Source organism: Balaenoptera musculus, chromosome 8 (assembly GCF_009873245.2).
Source record: "Balaenoptera musculus isolate JJ_BM4_2016_0621 chromosome 8, mBalMus1.pri.v3, whole genome shotgun sequence".
NCBI classification, from domain to species: domain Eukaryota; kingdom Metazoa; phylum Chordata; class Mammalia; order Artiodactyla; family Balaenopteridae; genus Balaenoptera; species Balaenoptera musculus.
In genome coordinates this window covers 492,466-507,016 of record NC_045792.1, presented here as the reverse complement: position 1 = coordinate 507,016, position 14,551 = coordinate 492,466, and the positions used below count along the sequence as shown (strand labels likewise).

The 14,551-nt window shown below is 46.6% G+C and overlaps 1 protein-coding gene across 2 annotated transcripts in view; it reads left to right on the top strand.

Annotated features, from left to right (window-relative positions):
- Positions 1–14,551, top strand: part of JAM3 (junctional adhesion molecule 3) — a 59,363-nt gene that overhangs the window by 42,340 nt on the left and 2,472 nt on the right. For both annotated transcript variants that reach the window (XM_036861719.1, XM_036861720.1), the window contains exons 2-8: positions 7,956–8,021; positions 8,502–8,615; positions 11,718–11,870; positions 12,286–12,488; positions 12,991–13,090; positions 14,131–14,260; positions 14,346–14,400. In XM_036861719.1, the coding sequence (XP_036717614.1) occupies positions 7,956–8,021; positions 8,502–8,615; positions 11,718–11,870; positions 12,286–12,488; positions 12,991–13,090; positions 14,131–14,260; positions 14,346–14,400 (821 nt within the window). The remainder of the gene's footprint in view (positions 1–7,955; positions 8,022–8,501; positions 8,616–11,717; positions 11,871–12,285; positions 12,489–12,990; positions 13,091–14,130; positions 14,261–14,345; positions 14,401–14,551) is intronic.

Below are 14,551 nucleotides of genomic sequence, written 5' to 3'. Positions count from 1 at the left end.
CTGTTTTCTCTGTTCACTAACCTTCAGCTGGGTAGGAACAGCAGACTTTCTACCTGCTGCTGCTGTTTTTTAGAGACTCCAAAAGCAAAACCTCAGACATTACTGTTCAGTGAAATGCACTGCAGATTATTCATGACCACACGAGTATTCCTTTTATATACTTTGGTCATGAATACGGTTATGCCAGTTGATTTTTTTTAATTTAAAAAAATATTTATTTATTTGGCTGTGTCAGGTCTTAGTTGCAGCACACGGGCTCTTTGTTGCGGTGCATGGGCTTCTCTCTAGTTGTGGCGCGTGAGGTGCGTGAGCTCAGTAGTCGTGGTGCGCAGGCTTAGTTGCCCTGCGGCATTCGGGATCTTAGCTCCCTGACCAGTGATCAAACCCGCATCCCCTGCATTGGAAGGCGGATTCTTAACCACTGGACCACCAGGGAAGTCCCATGCCAGTTGATTTTTTAACTGATGTACTCACTGAAAGAATTCAGGAGACCTTACGTAAAAATTTTTATCTAAGTTTAAATAGTTGTTAAGTATATGATTTCTGGTGTATTGTGAATATCAATGCTTTAAAACTGTTACTTAAGTTTTTTGCATACCCAACCGATTCCAAATGCCATACTGATTTCACTATCATCATTTTAGAAATAGAGAAGTGTTCTACGATTTAATGTTGAAATAATTATAGATTCACAGGAAGTTGCAAAGGTAGTACAGAGTGGTCCAGTGTACCCTGCTAAGTTTAAAAACCAAAATTTAGAAAGAAAACTTTCCTACAATGAATTTTTGGTCCAGCCCAACTCTGGAAAACAGTTATTAGTTTATTTTAAAAACTAACCATGCCACAACATACGACGAGGGTTTGTGCTCTTGGGCATTTGTCCCAGAGAAAAGGAAACTTATGTTCATACGAAAGTCTGTGCACAAATGTCACAGCAGTTTTATTCATCATAGCCTCAAACTGGAAACAACCCAGATGCCTTTCCGTGGGTGAGTGGTTAAACAAAGTGTGGTGCATCCCCGGTGCGGGGCGCTGCTTGGCTGTAGAAAGAAGCAAACTGTCATTACACACAAGGTGGATGGATCCAAAGGGCTTTATTCTGAACGAAAAAGTCAGCCTCAAAAGGCCACCGACTGTGTATTTCCTGTTATATAGCATTCTCCAAATGACAGAATTATGGCCATGGGGGACAGATGAACAGTTGCCAGTGCTGAGGGATGGTGAGGGCCTGCAGGAGGGAGGTCTTTGGTGATGGAAGAGGTCTGTGTCTTGACTGCAGTGGTGGTCACAGGAATCTTCACGTGTGATGAATGATGTACAACCATCCACATACACTACACGCGTCAGTTTTCTGGTTTTGATATTGTGCTGTAATTATGTAACCATTGGGGGAGGCTGGGTCAAGGTCACATTAAATGAACACAATATATTTGGAACTTACCACGCCTGCCTCCAGAGGACAGTGTTACATTTCTTTCGGAGGATTTGAATAGAAACAGACAATTACACATGTCTTAGATTCCTTCTGAGTCCAAGATTTAATAATGGATTCCTGGGCAAGATGAAAAAGAGAGTAGCCACATTACAGGTCTGTGAGCAAACTGAATTCAACTAAATGATTTTTTGGAAAACTCAAGGAGATCCAATCTAGAACATAAAAAATGCACATTGATTTATTCGGTAAACACTTTTGGAGTCCCTGCTAAATACCATTCCACACTAGATTTGAAGATACCAAGATGAGTGCGTATGATACTTGTTTCTTTGTACCGTTGATAGAATGTAAGCTCCATGAGGGCATAGATTTTTATCTTTTATTCATGTATCATCCCTCATGTTTAGGCCAGTATCTGGCTTATAAAAGGCAATAAATAAAAAATTGCTGAATGACTGGATTGTCCCAAAGAGCTTAGAGTCTGGCAGGCAAGCCAAGGTCGGTACGAAATTAAAGAGGCACAGCTGCATGTGATGGATGCTGTAACGGATTTCCCCCTTTTTTCTCCTTCCTTCCCAAAACCCTTTGCTCAGTCTTACATAATGTAGCCTCAGTGTATTCCGGCAGCACCAGGTTGGCTTATGTCAGAACCTCGTGCCCAGGCACTGGCTTATATCCGGAGGAGTCACCTACGATGTCTTCGAGCGTTTGGTCTGGGGCTTCCGATCCTCTCGACACCGTTCTGATACACAAGTTACTTCTGTAGTTTAAAGTGGGACCCTGGGCTGTTGGAGGTGGGCAAAGTAAGGAGCGTAACCGTTTCTGCATTTAAGAACAGTTTGGGAGCAGAAGGGAATGCTGAGGAGAGACTCAGCGTGGGGCCTCGGCAGCGCCAGGGCCCGGCTGCTGTGAGCCATCACTTCGTCTAGCTCTGCCCTCGCTCATGTGGTTGGGCAGGAGAGAGTCAGGCCTTGGGGTGCATTCACCTTGGCCACAATGCAGGGGGAGAAAAGAGAGGTGATCATCTCCATCATCTGGGACTGTGTTACCTTAGCTTCTTTTAGGTTATAAGAAACAAGTGGTCTTGGTTTCCCTAAGAGGTTTATTGTGAAGAGTCGGCCCCCGTGACAGTCTGACCTTTGTGGACACTAGAGTAACCTCAGTGTCCCCTGGCTCATCTGTCGCCAGCTCTGCGTCCTCAGGCTCTACTTCAGCTGTTTCTCTCGTGACTGTACACTCTCTAGTTTATTCTCTTATTTCTCTCAGCTTCATACTTCTCAAGAGAAAGCCTCAGATTGGGTTGTCCTGTCATTATCCAGTCAGGCAAAGCTCTCGTGACTTACCTCTAAGGCCCCTTAGATGGCCTTTGGGTCAGAAGCTGATCCCTGGTCATAGTCATTTGGGACCACAGTTTTGGTGTCTCATCACCTAAATTACAGTGATCGCACTGAAAGGACTGTCTGAGGTCACTTTCCTTAGAGGGAACCTGTGTGGCCTTGGTAGATACTCAGAGCGTCTCGTGTTCCTCTCTGTTAGTGGGTCCCTGGGGGCTTCTGGATGGAAGGAACAGTGGAAAGGGCTGCATTAGTGTGGGTGGGTTTCCCCAAAAGGAGTAGCACGTGGTTATAAAACAAAACAGAGCAGATGCCACTTGTCCTGGATCTGCAATCTGAAGTAGAAGTGACTGTTGTAGCAACTAATGACAGTTCAGGTATATTATACTACTTTTTTTTTTTAATTTTAAATTTTATTTATTTATTTAGGCTCTGTTGGGTCTTTGTTGCTGCACGCGGGCTTTCTCTAGTTGCGGCGAGCGGGGGCTACTCTTCGTTGCGGTGCACAGGCTTCTCATTGCGGTGACTTCTCTTGTGGAGCACAGGCTGTAGAGCGCAGGCTCAGTAGTTGTGGCTCGTGGGCTCAGTAGTTGTGGCTCGTGGGCTCTAGAGCGCAGGCTCAGTAGTTGTGGTGCACAGGCTTAGTTGCTCCGCGGCATGTGGGATCCTCCCAGACCAGGGCTTGAACCTGTGTCCCCTGCATTGGCAGGCGGATTCTCAACCGCTGCGCCACCAGGGAAGCCCCTATACTTCTGATTTTCATCCCTATTATTACATTCTTTAAGGCTTCTGCTGTAATTAATGAAGTCTTACTAAATAAGACAGAAAGCATCAAAACATATACTTGGAATGTATACATGTAGCTGAACCATTAAATAAGATTTAAAAATAAAAGAATGGATTGTTGTGACCTGCAGCTCAGAGTACAAGTTTTCACATTTTCTTACCTGGTGTGGTAAGCGGAGGTCCAGGGACCTTAATGAGGGTTAATGTAGGAAGGCCTTCTCTGGGGATGGCATATTCTCCTAGAGGCCAAGTAGCTGAAGAATGACATTTTGTAGGTGGTCAATGTACCTCCAGGAAAATCAGCTAAGACATTTTGAGACCATGATAACTGATTTCAACGTTGTTTAAACACATGGATAGTCAGGTGCTAATTTTGAAAGAGATCACCATGCAAATAGCATATTTTGATTTCATCGATAGCTTCATTCAGCTAAGCTTCATGAAAATCACCATGTTGTTATTTTTCTTATTTTACCAAAGACTGGTGCAAACTTTTTAATGGATGGAAATCACAGGTTAGATAAACAGCTAATCCAGCAAGGTGGTCTCTCACCTGGTTGGTAACTGTACCCAGAATGTCCATGCCATCCTGCAGGGGAAGGTACCAGGCAGGAGGGAGGAATGACGAGAAGGCCCATGTGGGTCTGGGAGGTGATGAAAAGATTAACAGTGACTCTAAGCAAGAGAAAATTCTTAAAAAAAATTTTGTTTATTGAGGTAACATTGATTTATAACATTATATAAGCTTCGTGTGCACAACATTATATTTCTACTTCTGTATCCACTACAGCAGCTTACCACCAAGAGTTTACTTTCCATGCGTCACCATATTGACCCCCTTTACCCATCCCCACCCCCTCTGGTAACCATTACTCTATTCTCTGAATCTACATGTTTGTTATAGTTTGGTTTGGTTCATTTATTTTGTCATTTTGTTTTTTTATATTCCACGTATGAGTGAAATCATATGGTATTTGTCTTTCTTCACCTGATATTTCACTTAGCATAATATCCTCAGGGTTCATCCATGTTGTTGCAAATGGCAAGATTCCATCCTTTTTATGGCTGAGTAATACTCCATTCCACACACACATATACATACACACACATGCCACATCTTTATCCATTTTTCCATTGATGGTCACTTAGGTTGCTTCCATATCTTGGCTACTATAAATAATGCTGCAGTGAACATAGGGGTGCATATATCTTTTATAATTAGTGTTTTAGTTTTCTTCCGATAAATACCCAGGAGTGGAATTGCTCAGTCATATGGTAGTTCTAGTGTTAGTTTTTTGAGGATCTCCATACTGTTTTCCACAGTGGCTGCACCAGTTTACATTATCCACGTGCACCGTGGTTTCCTTTTCTCCACATCCTTGCCAACACTTGTTATTTCTTGCCTTTTTGATAACAGCCATTCTGATAGATATAATGTGATATCTCATTGTGGTTTTGATTTGCGTTTCCCTGATAGTTAGTGACGTTGAACATCTTTTCATGTCTGTTGGCCATCTGTATGTCTTCTTTGGAAAAATGTATGTTCAGTTCCTCTGCGCATTTTTTAATCAGGTTATTTGGGGTTTTTTTTGTTGTTCTTTATATATTTTGAGCATTAATGCCTTATTGGATATATGATTTGCAAATATCTTCTCCTATTTGGTAGCTTGTGTTTTCATTTTGTTGTTTTCTTTGCTGTGCAAAAGGTTTTTAGTTTGATGTGGTCCCATTTGTTTTTTTTTTTTGCTTTTGTTTCCCTTGCTGAGGAGGCATATCTAGAAAGATATTGCTAAGACTGATGTCAAAGGAGTACTGCCTATGTTTTCTTTTAGAGTTTTATGGTTTCACGGCTTACATTCAATCTTTAATCCATTTGGGGTTGATTTTTGTGTATGGCATATGATAGTCATGTAGTTTCAATTTTTTTTTTTTTGCATGTGGTTGTGCAGTTTTCCCAACACCATTTATTGAAGACTATCCTTTCTCCATTGTATGCTGTTTGCTCCTTTGTCATAAATTAATTGTCCATATATGTGTGGGTTTATTTCTGGACTTTGAATTCTGTTCCATTGAGCTATATCTGTTTTTCTGCCAATATCATGCTGTTTTGAGTTCTAAAGCTTTATAATATAGTTTGAAATCAGGGAGTGTGATATCTCCAGCTTTGTTCTTTTTTTCTCAGGATTGCTTTGGTTATTCAGGGTCTTTTGTGATTGTATATAAATTTTAGAATTTTTTGTTCTATTTCTGTGAAAAATGCCCTTGGGATGTTGATAGGGATTGCATTGAATCTGTGGTTGCTTTAGATAATATGGACATTTTAACAGTGTTAATTCTTTCAGTCCATGAGCACAGAATGTCTTTCCTTTTCTTTGTGTCTTCTTCAGTTTCTTTGAACAATGTCTTATAGTTTTCTGTGTACAGGTCTTTCACCTCCTTGGTTAAATTTATTCTTAGGTTATTTTATTCTTTTTGTTGCAGTTGTAAATGGAATTGTTTTCTTAATTTCTCTTTCTGCTAGCTTGTTGTTAATGTTTAGAAATAGAACAGATTTCTGTATGTTGATTTTGTACCCTTCAACTTTACTGAATTCATTTATTATATCTAATAGTTTTTTGGTGGAGTCTTTAGGATTTTCTGTATATAAAATCATGTCATCTACTAATAGTGATAATTTCACTTCTTCCTTTCCAATTTGGATGTTATTTTTTTTATAAATTATTTTTCTTTTTTTAAAAATTTATTTATTTTTTGGCTGTGTTGGGTCTTCATTGCTGCACATGGGCTTTCTCTAGTTGCGGCGAGTGGGGGCTACTCTTTGTTGTGGTGCGCGGTTTCTCATTGCAGTGGCTTCTCTTGTTGCAGAGCACAGGCCCTAGAACATGTGGGCTCCAGCAGTTGTGGTGCGTGGGCTCAGTAGTTGTGACTCATGGGCTCTAGAGCGCAGGCTTGGTAGTTGTGGCGCACGGGCTTAGTTGCTCCATGGCATGTGGATCTTCCCGGACCAGGGATCAAACCTGTGTCCCCTGCATTGGCAGGCAGATTCTTAACCACTGGGCCACCAGGGAAGTCCCCGGATGTTTTAATTTTCTTTTCATGGTTAATTGCTCTGGCTAGGACTTCCTGTGTTGAATAGGAGTGGTGAGAGTGGGCATCCTTACCTTGTTCCCGATTTTAAAGGAAAGCTTTTAGTTTTTCACTGTAGAGCAGCGGTCCCCAACCTTTTTGGCACCAGGGACTGGTTTCATGGAAGACAGTTTTTCCTCAGACTTGGGGGGGGGTGGTGGTGGTTTAGGCGGTAATGTGAGCGACAGGGAGTGGAAGATGAAGCTTCGGTCGCTTGCCCACCGTTTACCTCCTGCTATGTGGCCTGGCTCCTAACAGGCCTACTGGTCCACGGCCCAGAGGCTAGGGACCCTTGCTGTAGAGTGTGATGTTAGCTGTGGGTTTGTCATTTGTGGCCTTTATTATGTTGAGCTTCCTTCTATACCCATTTTTTGAGAGTTTTGTCATAAATAGGTGTTGAATCTTGTGAAATGTTCTTTCTGTATCTACTGAGATGCTCATATGGTTTTTATCCTCCATTTTGTTAATGTGGTGTATCATGTTCATTGATTTGTGGATATTGAAACATCCTTGCATCCCTGGGATAAGTCTCACGTGTTCATGGTGTATGATCTTTTTAATGTATTGTTGTATTCAGTTTGCTAATATTTTGTTGAGAATTTTTGCATCTATGTTCATCAGCGATATTGGCCTGTAATTTTCTTTTTGTGTGTTATCTTTGTCTGGTTTTGGTATCAGGGTAATGTTGGCCTTGAAAAATGAGTTAGGAAGTGTTCTCTCCTCTTCAATTTTTGGGGATAGTTTGAGGACAGGTATCAAATCTTTGAATGTTTGGTAGGATTTACAAGTGAAGCTGACTGGTCCTGGACTTTTGTTTTGGGGGAGCTTTGGATTACTGTTTCAGTCTCTTTACTAGTGATCTATTTAGATTTTCTTTCTTCATGACTCAGTCTTAGAAAGTTGTATGATTCTAAGAATTTGTCCATTTCTTCTAGGTTGTCCAATCTGTTGTTGTGTAACTCTCTTACAATCCTTTTTAAAAAGTACATTCTTAGAGGAAGGTCTTGAAAGTTGTAGGGGCTTTGTTCTGGGACCAAGAAGGAAAGTGCACTCTGAGAATTCTCTTTCTCCTGGGTTCCTTCCAGTGAAGGTCAGACTGAGAGAAAGCAGTCACCCTGCTGTATCTAAGAGACTTTGTTTTGGAATATGACATTTTACATCCTCTGTGGTTAGTGATTGAAGCCTCCATGAAGGGAAAGTCTGATCTCAAGTGCAGGTTCTCTGCTCTTTTAGTGTTGCATTGTCTCTGATTTTACTTTTCTTTTTTCCTTCAGGCTGCTTGATAGGGGCTGTGAATCTCAAATCCAGCAACCGAAACCCAGTGGTACAGGAATATGAAAGTAAGTACAAGGGAGGGTTTAGGCAAAGGGGCACCACTTGGTGGTCTGGCAGCCGGTGCAGGATAGACACACACAGATGTGCCCTGCCCAAGAGGCTTGGGGGTGGCTGGCTTCCCAGCAGTCATCTGATGTGCACGTGTGAGTGAAGCACTGCTTCAGCAGCCCTCGGGCAACTCTGCAGGCTTTCTGTTGGCTGAAACCTGATTCCTGGCCTGGCTTTGCGTTTACACAACCAAGAACGTTCTTATGTACAGGCAGAGTATTAGGGGGAACGTGTACTCTCTTTAATAAAAGTCTTTGCTAATCATCTTTATTGTTTTTCTGCCTAAAACTAAAGTCTCTTGGAGCCTGGAGCTAGCTAGATTTTGAATCTACATGACAGACCTAAATATACATATAGCTTGCAGGGTCTGGGTATACAAGTGAACCTAGAATTGTTCCACATTCACTGACAGTTCTCTTTTTTCCTTTGCTCATTAGGTGTGGAACTATCTTGTATCATTACGGATTCACAGACAAATGACCCCAGGATTGAGTGGAAGAAAATCCAAGATGAACAAACCACATATGTGTTTTTTGACAACAAAATTCAGGGTATGATCTGTGGTCCTCTTGTTTGTACAGAAGGCCCAGGCATGCACTTGTGGCCAAGACTTTGCTCTAACTGGACCTGCATCTGTAGCCAGGATTGGTGTCCTGTCTTGTTTTACGTATGGAAAAGTCAACATGCAAAAGTAGTGAGAATAGTGTATGGAACCTCCCTGCACCTGTGACCCTGCTTCAGTAACTATCACTTCATCAGTTAGGATTTTAGTCCACATGCAGCCGTCGCTTTGAGGTATCTGAGTGAACCTTCTCCGAGGCCATCTCCCTATCGTGACCCACGACTTTATAAGTGACTTCATTAGTAGAACAGTATGGAACAGCACTGTACACACCTGGGTGCCGAGCGCACCGCGTGGGAGGGCAGGGTCGGGGCTGCAGGGAGGTGCTGGGCCAGGAGCACGCGGGGCAGAAAGACATGGAAGCACAGGGAGCTTCTCGGAGGGACCGCTGGCTCTCGGCCCAGCAGGGGAGGGCGGACACGAGGTGGATGGCGCTTGGAAGGCCTCAGGAGGGGTGTGATGTGGTCCCACTGATGCTTTAGAGACGGGGGTGGTTGCTTTGCAGACAGGGGGCTGGTGGTGGGCACAGCTGAGAGCAGGGCCCAGTTCGGGATTCTTCTGCAGAGGCCAGGAGGGGGTCAGGGTAGTGTGGACGGGGCGAGGGGTCGCGATGGGGCGAGGGGGCCACCCTGGGGGACAGCAGGCGGATGGAAGAGTCAGTGCAGCTGCAGAGGCGGGCGCCCCGAGCCCTCTGAGAACGTGACAGTGTGGGTTTCAGGGAAGGGGTGGAGGCTTTGCAGATCAACCTCAAGTCACGGCCTTTCTGCCTCAGGTCCTCCACATCATCAGGGGTCATGGGCTCTTAAAAACAGTTCTGTTTCCCCACCAGTATCCTCCCACCTCTGATTTACGAAGAGATGGCAATGTTATTCTCAGGAAACAAATCGGTTTTCTCTGGCAGCTTCATCAGGCTGTTCTTGATAAGCCCTGACTGAGCGGGAATGTTCTTAAGCAACTTTCTGTTTCTTCCCAGAAACTGCCACACAAAATAGAGGCCTGGAGGGAGACCTTGCCTTAGGGCAGGGCTGTGCCAACAGCGCCTGATGGGTTTGCATTTACTTGTTTCCCACACGGTGGATGTTCTGACCCCTGCTGATGCCTGGATGACGAACCTTCCCACTAGAAAACGCCTTCGGAAATGTTCTCTTATCAAAAGCATTTTGCTGTTTCCATCACGTGTGGTAAATCCTTTCTAGACTTGTCACCAATTGGCAGGTTTAGTAAATTCGTTTCTAATTTTTGTGTCATTTTCTTTTCTAACTCTTTCCCTATTTGTCAGTGCCCGGGTTCTTTGTGCTTCTTTGAAAGAGTTACTGTGTCCTTTATACTTTAAAAATGTTTTAATTGAGACACAGTAATTCACATAGCATGAAACTCACTGTTTTGAAGCGTGTACTTGGTGGTTAGTACATTCAGCAAAGATGTGTGGCCGTCACTGTCAGATTCCAGCACATCCCCACCCCAAAAAGAAACCATGTCCATCCCTTCTTCCCCGACCTGGCAGCCACTAATCCACTTTGTCTCTGTGGATTTGCCTGTTCTGGATGCTTCCTATAAATGGAGTCATACAATATTTGGTCCTGGCTTCTTTCACTTAGCGTATCGTTTTCAAGGTTCATCCATGTTGTAGCAAGTGTCTGTACTTTGTTCTTCTTTTTTTAAAAAAAAAAAAATTTATTTATTTGGCTTTGTCAGGTCTGAGCTGCGGCACGCGGGATATTCATTGCAGCATGTGGGATCTTTAGTTGTGGCGCACGGGCTCTAGAGCGCGCAGGCTTAATTGCCCCACGGCATGTGGGATCTTAGTTCCCTGACCAGAGATTGAACCCGTGTCCCCTGCATTGGAAGGCGGATTCTTAACCACTGGACCACCAGGGAAGTCCCTGTTCTTCTTTATATCAATGAATAATATTGCATTATAGATATGCCACATTTTTAATGCATTTCATCAACTGCTATACATTTGGGTTGTTTCCATTTTTTGGCTATTATCAATAATGTTCATAAACATTGTACAGGTTTTTGTGCAAACGTGATTTTTCACTTCTTGGGGATAATGAGCAGGAGTACAGTTGTGGGGTCATGTGGTATCACATGTTTAGTTTTTTAAGAAACTGCCAAACTCTTTTCCACAGTGGCTGGACAATTTTACGTTCCCCTTGGCTGTGTGTTTCCCCACATCCTCAGTAACGCTTGCAATTATCCATTGTTTTGATTCCAGTCATCCTAGGGGGTGTGAAGTGTAGTATCTCATTGTGGTTCTGACTTGCATTTCCCTGACAGCTAATGATGTTGAGAATCTTTTCACGTGCTTATTGGCTATTTGTGTATCTTTCTGGAGAAATGTCTATTCAAATCCTTTGTCCATTTTTAATTAGGTTGTTTATTTGTTGAATTGCAAATTTTCATACGTTCTGTATACTAGTCCTTTGTCAGATATATGATTTTCTCCCAGTCAGCGGATTGTCTTACTTGCTTCTGTCCTTTGAAGCACAAAAGTTTCTAATTTTCTATGAAAGACTCGTGAAGGCTGATATAACTTTGTGTGTGTGTGGGCTTGTGCTTTTGGTGACCTAAGAGATCACTGTCTAATCCAAGGTCACGGTTATTCACGTCTCTGTTTTTTCCTAAGGGTTTCACAGTTTCAGCTTGTGCAGTAAGGTTTGTGTTGTGTGTGGTGTGAGGTAGGGGGCCACGTCATTCTCTTGCACGTGGGTACCCAGCTGTCCCAGCACCGTTTGTGGAATGCTGCTTGTCTTTTAATGTTGTTTGACTTGTTTTCTCTTTTAATGGGGAACCCTTCCTGGGAATGATGAAAAGAAAAGGAGGCCCTTGCCTTAACAACAGAGACACATGGCCAAGTCCTCTTACAGCCCAGGCGCTCCCTCGGTGCCCGGCGTTCTCACAGGAACGGAGACGAGCCAGTTGCAGTTTTCCTGCCGAGGCACCAGAGATGGCCCCGGAACCTCCTCCTTCAAGCGGCAGAGCTGTCTGTAAAGAGCCCCTCAGTGCCCTGTCTTCTCCTGTACAGGAGACCTGGCCGGCCGTGCAGAACTGCTGGGGAAAACCTCTCTGAAGATCTGGAACGTGACCCGGACGGACTCAGCCCTTTACCGCTGTGAGGTGGTTGCTCGGCACGACCGCAAGGAGATTGATGAGATCGTCATCGAGTTAACCGTGCAAGGTGCGGGTGCACGTGGGGTGGCGGCCCCTGCCCTCGGCTCACGTGCCTGCCTGTGGGGAGAAGACCGGCTTCCTTCCTTCCTTTGCTTCTACGGTCACGTCCCCGGGGGTGTGGCGCTTGGCGGGGCAGGGCGGGGAAGGGGGAGCGCAGGCTGCCTGTGTTGGGTTGGAGGTGAGAAGGGGAGCTTCTGCCTCTTCTGTCCACCTGCTGGAGGGGGTGGAGGCACTGGGAACGCTGGGGGGGTCACCTACGGGGGCAACCACAGGCGGCACGAGCCGCGGGGGAGCGGGCCTGCCCGTGATGCGGTGTCTGGAGCCCGGCTGGCTCTCTCGTTTTTGGAGCAGGTTCATCATGGGCTGTGGTGAGAACAGGGCCCTGTTGCTGACCGTAACCCCCTGCCGTGCTTCTCCTGCAGTGAAGCCGGTGCCCCCAGTGTGCAGGGTGCCGAGGGCTGTGCCTGTGGGCAAGGCGGCCACGCTGACCTGCCAGGAAGGCGAGGGGTACCCCCGGCCGCACTACAGCTGGTACCGCGACGACGTGCCGCTGCCCACAGATTCCAGGGCCAACCCCCGGTTCCGAAACTCCTCTTTCCTCTTCAGCCCTGACACGGGCACCCTGGTAAGGCCTCTCCGAAGAGGGGCGGGTGCGCACGTCTGTGTCGCGGGAAGAGCGGTTATTAAGAGACAGTAAACTTTACGAGACGGCAGCTTCGAACCCCGCACGTCGGGGACCCTGCCCTCCCTTTACAGACAGAAAAGATGTAAGGGGGCCAAGGAAAGGGGGCAGTGACTGAGGAGGGTGTAGGTGGCCTTGCCGGTGCTGTCCTCGGGGCAGAGCCGGGAGGTAGCTGGGACTTGCTCCCCGGCCGCACGTCTGATGTTGAGGAACTTCTGGCTGCGTTCAGTACGGTCGTGGCGTCGTGGGCACGACTTTAAAAAGTCCTTCTAGAGACACACAGATGTTGGTGGACGACCCTGTGGTGGGGAGTGAGGAGGCAGCGGGCTGGAGTCGCGCGCAGTGAAGCCCGGCTGCGCCGGCTCTGGTGCCCCTGGCACGGAGGGGGCTCGCTGTGCACCGAGCCCTGTCGTCGGGTCCCCGTTCACTCCCAGTCCCCAAACAGGTGTTCAGCGCCATCCACAAGGAGGACTCGGGCCAGTACTACTGCATCGCGTCCAACGACGCGGGCTCGGCCCGCTGCGAGGAGCAGGACATGGAAGTGTGTGAGTGTCTCTGCCGAGCCTCGCCCTGCAGGCCGGCGGGTGGGTGGGACGGTCACGCTCGCTGGTGCCCCTCAGCTGTGACCCCTCTGCGCGGGCACATGGGCTCCACCCGGGTCCGGTGGGAGGAGGCGAGGACGCACCAACGAGCAGCTGTAGGACTGACACGCGGGTCCTCTCCTCCTCATGTAACTTTTAACGAAGTTTCATGAACTCCATTTCTTTGGTAACTGATAGAATTATCGAGACACAAGGTTCTCCAGAAATGTATCAAGTTTAACCGTTTTGCAGTAAGCTGAAAGCCAGGGTTTAGCCCCAGTAATTCTACCCTGTTCGGGTGCTTCTTTCTCTGGGCGTGTTGGCTCTAGGGGGGGTTGAGGGCAGGACAGGGTTAGATTCCAGGGCCCACCCTCACCTGTGGAGTCAGCCTCCAGGGGACTCTCCTGGCTGCTGTCAGGTTTGGGAAGCTGCTCTCGGCAGGAGGGAGATTCCTGGGCTTTGCCCCAGACCTCTGGACTCTATGGACAGAGCTTGGGAACTGACATTATGAAATCAAAATTTCAGATGGACTTTATTTTTAAATAACAGTGCACCCACATTCAAGAACACGGTACTAGAGGGAGAATTTCAGCAGCTTCCGAGTTAGATGGCTTTGGTCACTACACCCCGTGTAGTTTCTGTTGCATTTTTAGGGCCCCATACTGAAACGAGAGAACGCAGCTGAGGGTCTCCTGTGGGATGGCTGGTGGCCGCGAGGCCACGTTTGCACCTCATATTTGCCCCTTTAAAAACAATCCGCAGCAAAGGGCAGCCCTAGAAATTTCGGAATTTTTTCTTCCTTAGGACTCTGGCTCCTAGCTCTGTCTTTGTAGTGTAACCATGTCGTCCAGTAAGAATGTCCCCAGAGGATTGTGATGCCCCCACAGGCAGTGCCACGTGGCTTTGGTGCAGCGGGTGGGTGTCACGGCCTGTGGGCGGAGGTGCTCCGGGCCGGGAGGGGCAGGGGCAGCAGGCCGCGTCTTCTGACCCCTCCTCTTCTCCAGATGACCTCAACATCGGCGGGATTATTGGGGGAGTCCTGGTTGTCCTGACTGTACTGGCCCTGATCACAGTGGGCATCTGCTGTGCCTACAGACGTGGCTACTTCATCAACAATAAGCAGAACGGGGAAAGGTGAGCCTGTCCTACACGAACGAGGTTCCAGTGGGCATGTCTGTGGTCCCCCGGGGGTCACTCGGCTCCCCCTCCTCTGTTTCAGCTACAAGAACCCAGGGAAGCCGGATGGAGTTAACTACATCAGGACGGACGAGGAGGTAAGGCAGCCTAGAGGCTGCAGTGTCCCGAGCAGGGAAGATGACATTCCCCTGAGAACCAAGCAGGTCCGTAGAAGAGATTTGAGTCACGTCCGAAGCGTGAGCCCTCAGCCCTGCCCCTGGCTGTGCGCTCGCGGGGCACTCAGTCCAC